The sequence below is a fragment of the Odontesthes bonariensis genome, chromosome 22 (assembly GCF_027942865.1).
Source record: "Odontesthes bonariensis isolate fOdoBon6 chromosome 22, fOdoBon6.hap1, whole genome shotgun sequence".
Lineage (NCBI taxonomy): Eukaryota > Metazoa > Chordata > Actinopteri > Atheriniformes > Atherinopsidae > Odontesthes > Odontesthes bonariensis.
In genome coordinates this window covers 23,698,619-23,715,249 of record NC_134527.1, presented here as the reverse complement: position 1 = coordinate 23,715,249, position 16,631 = coordinate 23,698,619, and the positions used below count along the sequence as shown (strand labels likewise).

The 16,631-nt window shown below is 38.6% G+C and overlaps 1 protein-coding gene across 9 annotated transcripts in view; it reads right to left on the bottom strand.

Moving 5' to 3' along the window:
- Nucleotides 1-468: 468 nt before the first annotated feature.
- The window catches only part of fcho2 (FCH and mu domain containing endocytic adaptor 2), a 46,212-nt gene continuing 30,049 nt past the window's right edge, over nucleotides 469-16,631 (bottom strand). Inside the window, exons 16-31 of one of the 9 annotated variants that reach the window (XM_075456238.1) lie at nucleotides 15,351-15,395; nucleotides 14,563-14,602; nucleotides 14,339-14,424; nucleotides 12,472-12,555; nucleotides 11,236-11,733; nucleotides 10,695-10,810; nucleotides 9,321-9,453; nucleotides 9,073-9,156; nucleotides 8,714-8,773; nucleotides 8,093-8,204; nucleotides 7,032-7,187; nucleotides 6,170-6,302; nucleotides 3,632-3,831; nucleotides 3,473-3,537; nucleotides 3,195-3,359; nucleotides 469-3,106 (exon numbers count right to left, since the gene is read on the bottom strand). In XM_075456238.1, coding sequence (XP_075312353.1) covers nucleotides 3,084-3,106; nucleotides 3,195-3,359; nucleotides 3,473-3,537; nucleotides 3,632-3,831; nucleotides 6,170-6,302; nucleotides 7,032-7,187; nucleotides 8,093-8,204; nucleotides 8,714-8,773; nucleotides 9,073-9,156; nucleotides 9,321-9,453; nucleotides 10,695-10,810; nucleotides 11,236-11,733; nucleotides 12,472-12,555; nucleotides 14,339-14,424; nucleotides 14,563-14,602; nucleotides 15,351-15,395 — 2,000 coding nt within the window. In that variant the 3' untranslated portion in view covers nucleotides 469-3,083. Of the gene's footprint in view, nucleotides 3,107-3,194; nucleotides 3,360-3,472; nucleotides 3,538-3,631; nucleotides 3,832-6,169; nucleotides 6,303-7,031; nucleotides 7,188-8,092; nucleotides 8,205-8,713; nucleotides 8,774-9,072; nucleotides 9,157-9,320; nucleotides 9,454-10,694; nucleotides 10,811-11,193; nucleotides 11,734-12,471; nucleotides 12,556-14,338; nucleotides 14,425-14,562; nucleotides 14,603-15,350; nucleotides 15,396-16,631 lie in introns of those variants that run through there. The other 8 variants (XM_075456240.1, XM_075456242.1, XM_075456239.1 and 5 more) reach the window with 8 other exon arrangements.

The window sequence follows — 16,631 nt, the reverse complement described above, 5'->3', positions numbered from 1 at the left end:
AGATGAACGAATACTTTTGGCAATATCGTGTACATTAGCTGAATGCTTCATAGAAGTTTGTGTCATTGCTTTGTTTCTTGCCAAAATAGTAATAATGTTACGCAGTTTTACTCTGAAATGCTAACATTGCATGGCGATGACATCTACATGCTGTATAATCTTAGTTTTGCACCTAAAGATGATGAAAGTAGTTTCCAGGAACCATGTTGGAAATTAAGGAACTTCAGATTTTGAGATAATTTGCCTGGATGTGTCCAGTTTGGTTGTTGGAGTCACTAGTTGAGCTCTACCTCTGCGAACCACAAACATCTGTACAATGTTTCATTTTAACTGGGTATTTCAGCCTGGACCAAAATAAGTGACAGCCTAAACATGTGACTGCGATATAAATCCCCTGAGCCAGTAGCATGGCAAAAGGTCAGCATTACACAATGCCTTAGTATAGACAAAAATCACAAAGTTCACACATAAAGTTTTCATATTCATATATTTGTATATATTCATATATTACACATTTAATACAGGCTCAATGAGAAATCATAAAATAGACAAAAAGTGGCTGAAATATTGGTAAAAATGTGAGAATCATTTACACAATGTTGCTCTTTTTAAACTCTGTTTAATACAACAAATAAAGAAAAAAAAAAAAAGAAGGGAAGGTGACAGCAAAAGGAGCCCTGTAAAATTATTTGGAGTTTTGTAGGGACAGCAAGAACCAGCTTGCTAATACTGAATACAATTACAGAATCCATATGCTCATTTTTAAAATGTGCTTGCCTTGTTTGAGAAAAAAAAACAATATAATAATAATAAATCATTCACAGAGAAAACAAACCTACATGTTTTTTTCTTATGATACAAATATCTTGTTCTACAATTTCTGGATTTTATGTAAACTGATTTCAACTGTCTCAAAAATTTGAAGTTCAGAGAATGGGACATATTTCCATAATCCGTGTTATATTAGTGGCTGCTAAATCAATATTAAAGGCTTGAGTCTTATACAAGGTATCAAAGGCATCATTGAAAATATCAAAAACTGTTCAGATATGCTGGCTGAAATCTGAGAAACCATCTGTTTTTTACTACTTTAAAGAGAGAAACTTGGCTCACTAAGCTTGGATATGAGTCAAACGCTAAACCAGTTAAAAACAATGAGCTATGTTCTGTAGCAGTAAGAGCACAGTAGAAAATAAAATGAAAATAAGACTGATGAGAAACTAATTTCCTAAAATTGTATTTGTGAGGTCGGTTGGCCACGTGATGCACAGCGCGTGGAGCGCCTGTACTAAAATCTTTCAGCTGTTATCAATCACATATTTCAGGCAACTCATTCCCAAACATTTTACATTCCAGCACATTGACCAATCTCAGAACCATTAAGAGGATGATGTTCAACAGAGAAAATGTCATAAAAAGGTAAAATACTCCACGAGGAAGGAAAAAAAGCCTCTGAAGCACAGCCCTCTATTAGGAGAAGGCAAGAATGAAGCACCAAGAGTCAAACGTGGCAACTTTTCTGCTAAGCCTGCTTGTATTGCTCAGCTGGAAAAGGCTGAGGACTATCCCAGCATGTACTGGGTGAAAGGCAGGACATGTGAGTAATCCATCACAGGTTTAATGGCAGCATTGTGTCACTGTATCTAACCAAAGTCAGCAACACCGGATTACTGAGTGTCAAGCAGTCGCGATAAGGCATTTTAATTATTACTTCGGCCTCATGGTGAATCTGTTAGCTAACGTATTCCGACTCACAATGACAGCATTAAACTGGTGTCTATCAAAGGGAAAACAGACAAAAAGATTTTGAAAAAGTTAGTCGATAAAACTCAGTCCCAGAAGGCTAAAAAGACTCATTCATTTCTGGAAGATAGCTTATAAAAAGGAGACATTTTCCCTTCAATATCCAAATAAGGAGTAAAACAAAAAAAAAAAAGACAACTGGCACATTGTTTGGTGCTATTCTCTTGAACTGTGCTGTAGTACACCAAAAAAAAGTGTAGAAAAACTGTGAGATTCAGGCACATTTCTCATTAACAGGCTTAAAAGGCTGCAAGGGAAATTTGGCACGACGTCCCTTGAGTTTGTTTATCTAACAGTAGAAACAGTCTTTACAGTTAAAGTTGCTGAGCACGGTTTGATAAAGACTTAACAGTGAGAAAGTTTTAAAAAGTAGAAGCCACCATTGAAAAGAGAATTTACAAGGACATTTTGAAAAGACCACACTGATCACAGACTCCACTAGAGGTGATTATTTAAAAAAAAAAAAAAAAAAAAAAAACTCAACAGAAATGTTGTTAAATTTGCATTTATGCACATTTTTTTTCTTTTTTTGCCTTTTGTTCCACAGTATAAGAAGAGCCACTGAGGTCAGATTTTTTTTTTTTTAGAGCACTTCAATATTTTTTCAAAGATCAAGCTTGTGCCACAAGTATTGTGTAAGTTCTGTTAAAGACAGATTTTACCTTCATTGCACATGATCAAAAAAAAGACAAATCGTGAGAAGGAAGAGACAAACATCAGTAAAGAAAAGCCCATTTGATAGTTGAGTCAGAGCTGGTTGAGCAGAAAATTCAGTGTTATTTACAGTTCAGAGAGAAAGCTTTTCTTCTCATCCACACAGAAATGTCTTTATATTCCTTTTAAGCTCTTAGGAAACAGATACAAGAGGAAAACAAGCATCTGAAAGATTGTTAGTGCACTTTTTCTTTTTTATGATTTCAAATACCATGTAGATTTCGTGGATGTAGTGAAGGGGGACATGCAGAGGGTTGGTGTGACAGAAGAGGATGATAGGGATATATTAGCCATAAATTGTTTCTGACTGTACAAAATTGAGTTGATCTGAAAGTATTATTAGACTTCATATCTACACATTTCCTGAAAGCTCATCTTAAGTTTTATTCTTTTAAACAGTGTTCAATACTCAGTGCTGTTTTATTGTAGTGAGATTCTCGCTTCCTTTGTGAAACCATGGCAACCGCACACGGAAGGATCTGGAGGTTTGGGAGGCCTTCCAAAGTTGCACATCCTTGTGTCAAGCAAGATTTTTCTTTTCTTGAGAACCACAGGGGTGGGTCACCTCAGCAATCTGCCATGTAACGCCCTTAACACAAGAAGAATCCATTTTGAGCTGTGGATGCATTTAATATACCAGCGTCAGAAACATCTGGACGATCAGGTGTACTACGTACCTGTGGCAAATCTTTTCTTGTTGAGAGAGAGTCTGTATCCAGTTCCCTGCAGCTCCATGTCAACTCCTGACAGGGTGCTCCCCTCATTCATAAACTGCACTGCCAGAGTGGAGGGGTTTGAGGGGCCATTTGATAGTTCAAACTTTGCCCTCAGAGACCCGGCGCCTGGTCCAAACACAACGGTTGCATTCAAGAAGTGGTCCAGCTGCCTTCCTTCGCTGTCATATTTTGAACAAACTTTGATCGCTTGTCAAAAGAATCAAACATGGAATCCTTACCTTCATTTTCAGATTTTTCTGAGATGTCACCCAGCTTCCAAAGACACTTACTCTGCTCTGAGTTCCTAAAATGGAATAACAGAATCACACCTTAAGCTCCTGTGTTCAAATGTTCTACAGTGCTCCATGCTGTGCTCCTGCTGATACAACACATCTCACCATATGGAGTTGGGTAGAGAGTGCGTATTGGTGACTCCTCCGTCAACAGGCACTAAGATCTGCACGTTGGTGAGGGCACCAGGTGAAGCCATGGACTCTGGGTTGTAGCGGTAGTCAACCCGCAAGTCTGTTGTACCTGATGTACACTTCCAGTATACGGCCAGATTGAGAGGAGTGGAATGGATCCCATCAGACTGCACCTGAACACAGCAGCACAGTGTAAGTGTTCTTTGCTTTCTGCTTTACGTTTGGACAGTTGGAGTGATATTTCAAATATCCTTTTCCGCATTATGAGACCTTGCCCTTGGTATACTGTTATAGTCCGAATCAGCTTGATGACATGTGTATTGTTTTTGACAGAAAGAGAAAATGCAAGCTGCATGCAGGTGCCAAAGCGGAGACCAGCTGACATTGCAGATCCACAGCCTTTTTTATATTTCAGTTAACTCACAAGAGTATCTGATATTTAGTGTACTTTCCAGGGCCGTCTTTAGTGGTTTGTGAAATTGGGTACCAACTCGCGGCTGAGCCAAACCAGCTGGAGAATCCCAAACCAAGATATTAAACTCCCATCCAAAGGCAGCACCATTTGCAGTTTGATGAGACTTCTATTTGGTAGAAATCCAATTTAAAAGTTTCAATTCCAGTCTAAAATTCTTTGATATTTGTATTTGTATGTTCTATACAGCCGGACAAAATTATATACATTAACTGAAATCATATAGCCTGCTCTTTCTTTTCATGTTTAACTTCCAGTGACATCAACTAATGATAAAGAGTGTCACTAACCTTAACATGTGCAATAATTGCAACGCATGACATGACAGTTATGAACGTGTATGCAGTACTGAATATCAAGATCGTTTAATTCAAATGGATCAACTGAAATTTTAAAGCTTTCAAAGCACTATCAAGGAGTCTTGCTCTATGTCAGCTCACAGGATTTTAGGACAGACATATTTATTGTGATATGCTGTGGTCATGGTTCTAAAAAGGCCATCACAGTGCGTCTGACAAGCAAAAAGACAGTGAACCTAAATTATTTACACTTCTGTCTAGAATCTGAGAGATTGTGAAGCTGTTGGGAGGCACACACAACTATGTTATACAGTGGTGCTTGAACCTTCGTGAACTTCTCAGTATTTTGTAGATTTCTATTTCTATAAATATTATACTTGGATCTTTATTTAGTGAAGAAATCAGGGATATACTACATGTTTGTGGAAGCGTGTTCATGCCATGAAGTAGGATATTTATGAGGACCTCAGAAAAAGAGAAAGTCATAAAATAGTCTGCAAGTTCACTGAGAAACCCAGGGTCAATGATCCACAGAGTCCACAATCAAAAGAACTCTGAAGAACAGCGGTGTGCATGACAGAGCTGCAAGGAGAAAGCTTCTGTTCTACAAAAGAGAACATTGCAGCATTTCTGCAGTTCGCTGAAGATCAGGCAGAGAAAACAGAAGAGTTCTGGCAAAGATGAGATGGCCAGATGAGACCAAAACAGAACTATCTGATTTAAATATGAAGTGCTATGTAAAAAATGAAAACACTGCACTTGAGAACCAGAACCTCAACCCATTTATGTATCATGCTTTAGGGCTGTTTTGCTGCATTTGAAACAGGAAGATTTTCCATCATTGACTGAACAATAAATTCTGAATTAAACCGGTAAATTCTAAAGGAACACATCCAGACATCTATCTGTTACCTGGGGTCCATTCAGCATAACAGCAACAGTAAGAACAGAAACTGATCTACCAAAGAATGATTAATGAAGAGTGTTTTGTAGTCGTCAAGTCTTAAAATCCTGATGGTAACCCAACAGAAATGTTTCGAAAGAGAGTAGTTCATGTGAGGAAACCCACTACCATCACAGAGATGGACCTCTAATGTACAGATGAAATGGCTTAAATTCCTTCAAGCCGATGTAAAGAACTACTGAAAAGTGACTGGAAATGCTAGGTGCAGTTATTTATGCAAGGGGGTTCAGTTATTTATGCAAGGGGGTGACAACAGATACTTAATTCAGAAGTTTGCACAATTTCGTGACATGCAACAGACATGCAACACTCAATGAATAAATGAGCACCACTAAATATTCTGTCTTATTAGTTTGAAGTGGTTTTCTTTGTCTACTTTTAGAAGCTGTTTAAAAATCTGATGATATTTTTGAGTTGTTAAAATTCTAAATGCCACACAAACTCAAGCCTCACACTATCGTGTGATACCGTGAGAAAATCACATGCCTACACTGTGTGCTTGAGCTTTGAGATTCAAATGAACTCCAATACAAACAGCACAGTTAAAATACCATGACATGAAAATGAGTTTAAAAATACAATATTTCACACTGAAAATGTTTTATACTGTTTGTGTTCCCTTTTCACTGTCCAAGCCGCACGTTGACGCTCTTTTTTTCTGTATTCTCTCAGCCTCAGGCTGTGGAGTCTCAAGCGCTTTAGGAAATATGTTTTTACAAAGCATTCTTTAAATGCAGTTGTTGTATCTGGATCAAGCTCGACGCTGGCCGACTGACCTGGTATTTTAGGATGTCCACATTATAGTAGGAAGCTGAAGGACTCTGATCTGAGGCTTTTCTGAGGTAGGACGTCAGCGCTTGCATGTTGAACCAGAAGTCCTTGGAATTCGAATCGTTTTGGGAAGGATCACTAGATAAAAGCCAAACAGTCAGAAAGATACACACATACACACATATGCATAGACACAAGGAATAATCAGAGGCTCAATTATTCATTGCTCTTCTTGGCTTTGTGTGTAAAGCTCCAATAGCTTGGAAAAAATTACCCTGTTATATCCAACCAGCCACTAAATCATGAATTCCAGTTGATTCAATTAGCCCAGCCATGTGGTCTTGGGATAACTGAGAGCAACCAGAGCGAGAAAAAGATGCCATTCTTCATTGGTTTTTGAGGGGAGAAAAAAAATGCAGTTTTAAAACAGAACCAACAAATTTAGTGCCTTACTGAAAAGTCGCACTGCATGTGAGGTAAAATATACATTAAATGCCTTGGCCTACGACTGATGAGGTGAGAAATACAAAAATACATTAAATGAATAAAGTGTTGAAAGAAGCAACTGTTACGTGGAGTGTTTTATTCTTTGCTCTTTCAGGGCGTATTTTAGAAGAGACATGGGCAGTTAACAACCTGGCTGTGAGAGGCTGCTGGAAAATACTTCTCTGACAGCTTAATGATAGCTTTATGTGAGATTACTAATTGAATTTCCTCTCACTGACGTAAACTACATTTCCTTGATTCTCACTTGTATCGTTGAGGCGAAATCCCTCTTTCACTTAGCCACTATTTTGTCAAGGTATCAGCTCATTGGTTTGCTTGAGTTCGGAGGTGTTTTGTGATAAACCTTTCCTGACATCTCACCTGTACAAGAGCTGCTGGTTGGGGAGGATCTGCTCCAGCCTGCCGATGTTCTTCAGTTTGAATGTGAGGACGGCTGGGGAGGGGTTGGTGGTGAACACCTTGATGATGCCCATGGGGAATGACAACGTCAGGTCCCCTGTGATCTTCACAATGCATCTGTGGAGTGCAGCAATCAATTTTCAAATTCCCTTTTTCAAAAGAAAACCAGTGGTTTTCAACCTAGCTATTGTGGCAAACAGTAGTCTGTGTGTGTGTTTGCTACATGTCTAATGGTGCTGACTGAACCTTGACCACAAAGGATTCAACAGCCTCGTACAGAACAATGCGCCATCAACTAAATTAAACTTTTAGCTTGCTGTTGTATAATGCTACCAACTTTTTAAATTACTCAGTTTGCAAAATGCCTTTCACAACCTCAGATGGCCCATGTGGACAGTCTCAAGAAATAATCCAATGATTTAACCATGAATAAATGTTATCTTCTTGTGTATTTATCATTAAAGTGCTTGGTTCACCTCACAATATGTCAGTATATAACGGTATGTACATCTGTATGCTTCAGTAGTGCAAAGTTTGGGAAGGAGAATTCTCACTCATCACCTGGGAGGCTGGTCTAAGCTGGTGGTAATGGCCCACAGTGGGTTTTAACTTTGCACCGTGTCTCTGTTGTATCGCTTATGAAATGTTCCATTTGCTAATCCCTGCAAAAATAAGCCTTTTGCACAGCAGCAATTTAACAGCAGTTAACCAATAAAAGACTGTATGTTTTCTCTGCCCCAGACTATAATCTGCCTCATGCAGGTTATCCATCCTGAAAGAATGGTGTCAGACTCACGCAAAACATTCCACACATGCAGAGCGAGTGGGAGATAAAACTCACAACTGAAAGACTCCTTAGTGTAGCACACACTGGCCAAGCGAATGTGAAGTGTAACACAATCAACTGAATAACTCACAACACCATATGTAATGTAGTTACACTTAAAACACAGAAAATAACTTAAAACAGACGCAGCTCCATGTTGTGGCATTTGAGCAGCAGGAGGTCATGTGAGACTCACTTGGTGGGATCAGCTCCTTTGAAGTAAGCATTAACCGATTCTGTGAAGGCTACGGCAATCGGCAATGCATCTTGGGATCCCAGGGTCACAGGGCTGGGACCGCGAGACGTCCCTGAGAACGAGAAAGGCACAGAGTTAGAGGTCTGTTGACTCAGCTGCACGTCAGACTTTCAAAACAGTCCAAAGCAGTCAGAATTAGGAAGGTTTAATCATGCAAAGACGTTTTACATAATCATTGTGTTTCATCAGGTCAGCCATTCAAACACTGCAAATGAGTACTTTGTTATTTCTTAAATAAACAGAGATTACTTTTTGAGAGGTTTGTGCAACAGCTGCTTTAGCTTCACTAAAATATGAGTAGACAGCATCTTTAAACTTTAAAAAAAAAAAAGAAAAAAGGGGACATTGCGTCATCATTTTTAAATAAATCTTTTTCATGTTAGAAGGTGATGAGGAGGAACAGGCTGAAAATATAATAATGAAGAGCGCTCAAGACTGAAAACTGCAACCACTGCAAAGCAACATGTCCATTTGTCCATCCATCCAGTGCATTCAACCAACTGGTGTTAGTTTTTTAGCTAAATATAGAGAAAAACACTCCAATATGAATCTCAACCATACCTGCTGGCGTTTCACACCGCTTCTCAAAGGTAGGCAGCTTTGCTACAAACACATCGTCCTCTTTATGCCATATTAACAGGCATAGAGAGGAAAGGAGGAGATACACAAACCCAGTGAGCACAAACGTGAGGAGAAATGATGCTGAGCATGTTTGTAAGCCAGTTTTTAAACGTGTGATGATGATGCTAGGTGAGCCCTGAGCTGACAAGGCTGATATGATCCCACAAAGATGAACAACATGGCTTAAAGATAACATTCTTCAGCAGTGAAATGTATGCAGAGTAAAGATAGCATCTGTATTATCCCAACTGTGGAAAGTGGAGTCTAATAGGGAAACACGTTTGGAAATGCAGACTCACTTTGGCTTAGAAGAAAAAGAGAAGAGAGGGAGAGCAGCTCTGGTTCTAGGGAGGAGAGGGGGGGGGCAAAGGTGTGCTCAGCTTCTGTAAGGAGAGTAGTGAAGGAAAGAAAGCGAAGGAGGATGGACAGAACAGCACATTGTGGTGCACAGACAGAGGCAAGCGATAGGTTGGTGAGGGGCTGAGGAAGAGGAGTAAAAAATCATTTACGAAAAGAGAAGTTCTCCAAACAAGCGAAGTGTTCGTACCAACAGTGGGGGTGTTGCCAGCACTGAGTGAGGCGTTGGAGGACAAGGAGGAGGAACTCTCAGCCCGAGCAAGTGGTGCGGTCGGAGGAGGAGGGCTAGCATTAGATGCTTTGGGTGGACTGAATGGCCGTACCTGAATTAAGGAAATAAAATAGGATGCTGTTAAAATATGAGACATAACTCTACCTTTAGCACTAATCAATCTTGTGTTGCTCAAATAAAGCTCAAACTGTGGCTACAGTGGCATGCAAAAGTTAGAATAAATATACTCTAAATATTTCAGTGATGACCTTATCTGTAAAAGACACAGAATTAAATATGAAGCATTATTTTTCAATGTTTGTAGGGGGGATTATTTTTGTTTTGTTAAAACGAACAACGAACTCCTGCCATAATAAATAACATTTAAAAAGGAAGGTAATGTGTATTAGCAAGACACATAAGACTGCTGCCTTAAGAGAGCAGAGAATGTAGACTTAACTATTTTAACTTTTGTTGTTGCTATTGGCAACTGGTTAGCTCTCTTGTTTAGTGTTTAGTCACATTTGACTTGCTTTGCTCTGCTGGTAATGTTTCATGAAAAGAATGCGATCACGATCGTTTTTCACTCTGCTCTGCTCAGGCTGTTAATCAGAGGGAATCGAAGCTGAGGTTGATTCCTATAATTCCATTCAATTCAATTTTATATTGTATAGTGCCAAATTACAACAAATGTCATCTCAAGGCACTAATGTAACTTCTATAACCTGTGCCTTGTTACTGATCAGAGATTGAGAACCATATGTAAAAAAAAAAATGATGCAGTCTTATTCTTATTATGTCTTGCAACATTATCCTACTTTATTGCTTGACATTTTGGGTGGGTTCTGATGGTGGGTTTTTTTTCAGCCTCTTGAACATGACAACAAACTCATGTGTATAGGTGTGCATATGGCTGAGCCATATGGAGGTTATTTTTTAAGACAGTTGTGTTACATCCCCATGTAGGGGGACCCCAAGGGTGAAACATTGCCAGATGTTATAAATCTAAATCCTTTTTTTTCCTTCAAAATCAAAGGAGGATGTTATTGGTTTCAAAGCTTTGTAAGTTACCGTTTAGCACTATGGTGCCCTTAAAACAGGGGAAGGCTAAAAGAAGACATCAGAACAACAGACTGTTAGGAGGGCAAATCACCTGCTAAAGATTTAGCACATACCTTCAAATTCACAGTGTGCTAACTTAAAAAGGCTGTGGTCATCACAGTGCTTGACCAAATCATCACTGAAAATCTGTTGACAGAACTTGCCATCTTTACCTCACTTAGCTATACACATCAACAGATGCAGTGCCCAAACTTTCATAGGTGTATAAGTAATAACATCTTAATCACATACAATTTCATTGATTCCTGTGAGTTTTCCAGTGGGAAGTTTGGGCCTGGAGGAGGGTCGTGGTGGGGGCACGAGGGCGCCAGCTGCCAAAGGGGTGGTAGGTCGGTTCGGTAGTGGCACTAGAGAGAGGAACACACGCAAGTCCTCCTGGTTAGTGACAGTTCAACATGATGGACATTAGGCACAAACAAACATGTGTTCCGACTTATTCAGCTGGATGCAGAGCCGTCATGCATCAAGGCAGCAAAATATCAAACATTAAAAGTCACAACGGGGCAAAAAGTGAAACACATTCCAAAATAAATTTCACAAAAAGAAACATGAGACAAACATGTTGCAAATCAGGCAGTGGGCTGGACAAGCATCAATAAAATCAAACAATGGAAAAACAACTGAAAATATTCACAGACACATGTAATTGTTGGTTGCCATTACAAAACAAAAACGCCTGAAATAAGACATGGTTAATAGAACAAAAGAAAAGAAAAAGAAAATTCCAAACCTCAGGCATATGACATGTCTTTAGCATCAGCAATTATGTTACCATTGATAATTTTGCTTGCTGGGGCTGCAGCCATCGCCCTGTCAGAGAAGACATCAGTGAAACAGAGGCTGCTGCCCTCTGTGAAACCTGCTGCTCTGCAGTAGGCGTCTGCAGAGTCATCAGACAGGAAGCGACTTGACCTGCCGGAGCCTGATTGCAGCCTCTGGAGCTCCTTTACAGATCCTGAGCCCTGACGATAAGGCGGAGTGAAGTTATCACTGAAAGCAATCCATTGGCTCTTGGACCAGGACACTGAAGAGAAGGTGTCAACGCTCTTCGGAGGGCTGGCAGTGGCCGGGCTTTTGATGGGATCAACTGGCTCAGAGGGCTGGGTGATGGGAGCACTCTGGGCCCTCGCTGGTGCGGGCTTAAGTACTTGCAAAGGGTTTTCGGGTGAATCCCAGGGAGAGGATGTGGATGAAGAGAAAGAGGAGACGTCTTTGGATTGCTGGCACTCTGCCAAGGGAGGAGAGCGCTCCTGTTGTGGCACCGTGTCGGCTGAAGGAGGTAATGTGATTGACAGAGGCGGTAAAACATCACAAATTTATCAGATCTTTAGTTACAAATCTGCAGCACCAGTGCATTTACAGAGGTCATCTCTACAGAGTTAATAATATTAAAATATTTCCATTATTTTCCATCAGTGTTATGAATTTAAAATAATGCAAGAGCAGCACACAAATAGGTAATTATCTGGATTTTTTATTAAAGATATCCATATCAGTATGCATTAGATTGTGTTTACGAGGATGTTGGTTGGAAGTAGTGTGGTTACTATGGTTTCATAATCACACTGCAGTTTGTTTAGTTAAGTTATTAAAGTATTTGTTGTTCCTCTTTATTGATGAATTCTCCTGTGACTAGCATGCAAATGTTTTTTATGGCAAAATGAAACATTTATACATACATCATTAAAGTTTCAGCTGTTAACTATTGCTTAATTTTCTTTTGTAATCTTTAGATACATTTAACATGAAACTAATTAATTACATTGAAGCGATTCATGGAATATGTGCATCTATAGTGGCTATCAAAGAACTTCAAATGCACAGTGCAGACTCTGATTTTATTTATGCATACAGGCGCACACCCTGACCATTTAAATCTAATCACAAGCATCTGCAGTAGAGAACACTTCAATGTTTACATAAAGAGAAACAAAAATACATCAACAGAGTTTAAACCATGCAAAACCTTGGTTGATGAATGCCACTTTCTGACATCGTCACATTTTACCTGATGCCTCTGGCAGAAAGACGTCAGAGTCATTCATCAGAAAAGATGGAGATGGAGGGATTGAAAAGAGGATAGAAGCAAGGTCTGACAAGAACAGGTAAAAAATATAAAAACAACAATACATAAAGTCACAAAATGGAAGAATGATTAAAGAAAAATATTTTTAAAAAATTGAAGAAAAAAAAAAAAAAAAAAAAAGGCCAATAAAGTCCATGAAAACAAAAAAGTCAAATACAACATGATCTATAATACAAGTAATCTTTAGTACACATATGAATATATAATGTTGTTAACATCCTCTCAGGCTACACTTGTTTAATGTGTTGTGTGTACATTTGTAGCTGGTCGCTAAACTGCACTAAGATATTTATTGGGCTCAAAGCAGGTATTACTTCTCTTTGCCACGTCCTAATCAGGGCACTTTTTGATGCTCTTTTGACGTTTAAGCCGAGACCTTTGACAGTAACGAGACACTGTTTGACAACATACGTGCCAGTCGGCTTTATAGGTGACCCTCTGACCTCAACTAGGTGCCAATTAACTGTGGATTATGCTTAACCTGGGTAATGGGTCAGTGCTGATGTCACTCCGTTTAAATGATGGTGTCATGCATGTGAAGCATGAGACGCACATTCAATTTTACAAGTAAAGAAACATATTAATCAATAAAGAATATGAGTCAAAAATACATGCAGAGAGGACTATGGCTGTCATCTATCCACAAGACGTAACAAGACGAAATAAAAAGTAACACAGCCATAATTTAAATGCAAAAAAAGGGGGGGGGGGGAAACAAACGTTGAATATTCTGTTGACATCACATCTCAGTTCTTCCATCTGCGGCTACGTTTGTGGTTCACATTCACAGCGTTCAGATTTTCTTAAAAACAAACTTAATTTTCACTTTTTTTAAATGACTGAATTTAGGTAGTTTGAGCTTTTTTGATAACTTTGGCAATAAGGTAAATAGTACTTTGTTTTGATTTCTCAACTGATTTCACTACTTTTATCACTGGCAACCTTAAGTGACAGGGCTGCTCCAACAAAGTTGAAGTTAAAGATCATTCGACCTATATTTAAAAGTAAGCAGAGCTCTGTTGCGCAATTGAAACCCAATCTCAGCTTACTTTATGATACTTAATAACGTACAGCAAAGTTAGATAGATCTATATATAAATGCTTTCTATATCATATTGAATAACCAAAAAAGTGTTGTTTTGCATATTCATTTTGTAAATGTGAAAGAGGAGGGGTAACCATTAACTTTTAAAGTTATTCAACAGACAATGGAGTCGTGTCCCCATCCTTTAGAAACAGCAGGTGGCATAAAAATCTCTCATGTCTGACATTTGGTCCAATTTTTCTTGTCCAGTTTCACAACACTTTCTTTCCTGAGCTAATATCTTGAGAAAAATTAACTTAACCTCATTAGTTATACAGAAACCTGATTATTTTTTGATTAAGCCATCTTACAAAAAGAAAAAGAAAAAGAAAGAAAAGCAGACATTAAAAAAGGATTTTATATTCAAAAGTAAAGTGCATAAAGTTTTAGAAGCAAAAAAGTTACATTTATTCTCAGTTAACGGAGTACAGAGTAAAAATTCAATTGAGCTTTAAAGAAGAGTTTAAGTTAAATATATTTTCCTCCATTTAAGCTATTTTTAAAGTTTGGTACAACACAATTTAAAATGTAACCATGGTTTAATCTGATTTGCTCATGGAAACCAAACTCAGCAAATGCCTAACAAACACCAGCAAATGTTGGATAGTGTGTATGTGTAATGGCCTATAGATAAAATAAAGGTAATTGTGAGCTTGTGGCATAAAATATCTGCACAGGATAGTATTTGGAGGCTTTGGAGGTTACCTGTTGATGATGACACCGAGGAGGAGGATCCGATGGGCAGAGCAGGGCTCAGTGGGTCCAGAGACAGGAGGTCATTGTTTGTCAGTCTGACAGAGATGAAGAGAAAGTTTCAAACTTTAATAAAAGCAGCACATATTAAGTAAGCATAAATAAAACAACGGCACTTAGGAACACTTTGGCATTGAAGAGACGAGCCACAAAAGAAGTTTCAGGTTTTGACTCACTCATATGGTGTCGGTACTCTGGGTTTCGCCAGTTCATCACCTGCATTGAGAGAAACACAAGCAGAAAGCTTTGACTCAGGCACATACACCGACAGATGACAGAAAATACACATTCCCAGCAAGTGAGAAAAACCCATGACAAAGTAAAAATAAAACCCTCCAAAATCCCAGCATTTAAATGTGTTTTGAAGCATCTTGTTTGAAGAACATCACACCTTTTGACTAAAAACAAAACCACCATCTACCATTGACAGTTCTAGAAGCAGTCAAAGGTCTGGAGACACCTTTAACTGGTACTGTATATTTACGGTAAGTTATAGGTTAGAAAAAATTATGTTTTAATTCTGCCCCATAAAGTACAACTTTATTATCCCAAAGAAATACTGCTAGGGTTAAGACAAAGAGCTCTACTGTGTTTTCAATAGGGGGGAAGCACTTTAAAACAGGGGATGGAGTGATTTTCCAAAAGGTTATTTCAAACCCCTGTCTAAAAGTGTTCATTATTTATCTCAAAGATCCATATAAGCAACTTAAAGCAGCACTTAAGCACCAGAGGCAGAAAGATGAATCTAAAAAGTAACCAAATTTAAAGCCACACACGTGAGTAAATTCGACAAAATAGGACTTGAAAATTTGTTGTGAGAGGGCACGTTGTCAGTGATGTTAGCTGGAGTTGGCTGGCTGCAGAAGCTGCGTGAAAGGCAAAAGAGATGAAGGCCGTGGCAGATATTGGGGGTGAAGGGGAAGGCAGGGTTGTTGGCCAACTACTGTAGTGAAAACATACTCACGTGAACCCTGAGCCTTAGAGCCTAATGTAGGTACTCCTGTGATTCCTAAGCGTACGTAGAGTATACATCTATCAATGCAATTAGCTTGCGCAAATTGATCTCAACTCTGATTGTTTCAGCTGCAGAAAGTGAATATGAATTTCATTTAGCTTGATGCAGATACTATGTGTGATTGGAAGTTTTTGAAAAAGAGGAGAAAGTACAGAAGACTTGCATACTAGGGCTGCGCGATGATGGGGGTAAAAAAATATTATAAATCACACTGTAACATTACATTTTTCTTCAGTATATGTAGCAATATATTTAAAAAAAGAATTCACAATAAAAAATAAAAAAACTCAAATGGGATTTAGTAGGAGAGTGCAGCTGCATAGAAGATTAAAAAAATAATAAAAAAACAATAACTTTTATCGCTGTACACTGTTTCAATCAATCCAGGCTAAAGTCAACAATCTCACATGCCATGTTCGTGTTTATCCGTTCATGTATTTATTTTTGCTTTGGTTGGCATTTTGATCTGGCTTTGCACACGTCACTCAGGGCTCTGTGGTGCTGATTTAAAGGATCAAACTAAATTATAATGTTGCTTTTTGCTGTGGCAATGACAGCAAGGCGCTGCAGACAAAGCACCTGGCTTTGGTTTACATTATCCTGTAAAAATCCTTTCTGTAGCTCAAATATGGACTTGAAGTTGCATTTTTTTTTTTTGTCCATTGTGTGTACAAAAAGCCTGCATATCATTCACTACCGACTGAATCTGGCAAGTTTTATTTTTTATTTTTTTCCCTCAACACAGTGGTCCAAAAAAAATCACTAAATCAGAACAAATGTGTTTAATCAGACTGACCTCTCATATATTAGTCATGGAAAATGAGAACAGCTCAAGCTTTCTTTTTGAATAAAGCAGAAAAAAAGTTGAGGAAGGACTTGTTTGAGGTAACTCGCTAAATTTGTGCAGCCTTAAGATACATTTTGAAAGCATCCCTTGGAGCAGGATACGACTCCTTTACAAGCTCTTCGCAGGAATATAAACAGTACAAAGTTCACAAAAGCGTGCCAGTTGGCAAAAAGCAAATGATCTCCGACATGTCAAAATGCAAAAAGCTAATTAAACAATTAATCTTATTTGTACCACAGGAGGGAAACCTCCCTTAGGCATCACATTTATAGAATATTTATTTAGCCTTTCTTAAGATATGTTGGTTTTGGCATTGTTTTTGGATTTTCCTTCCTAAAGACAACCTCTTTAAAAACAACTTGGGCCAGCAAAAATGTGCTTTT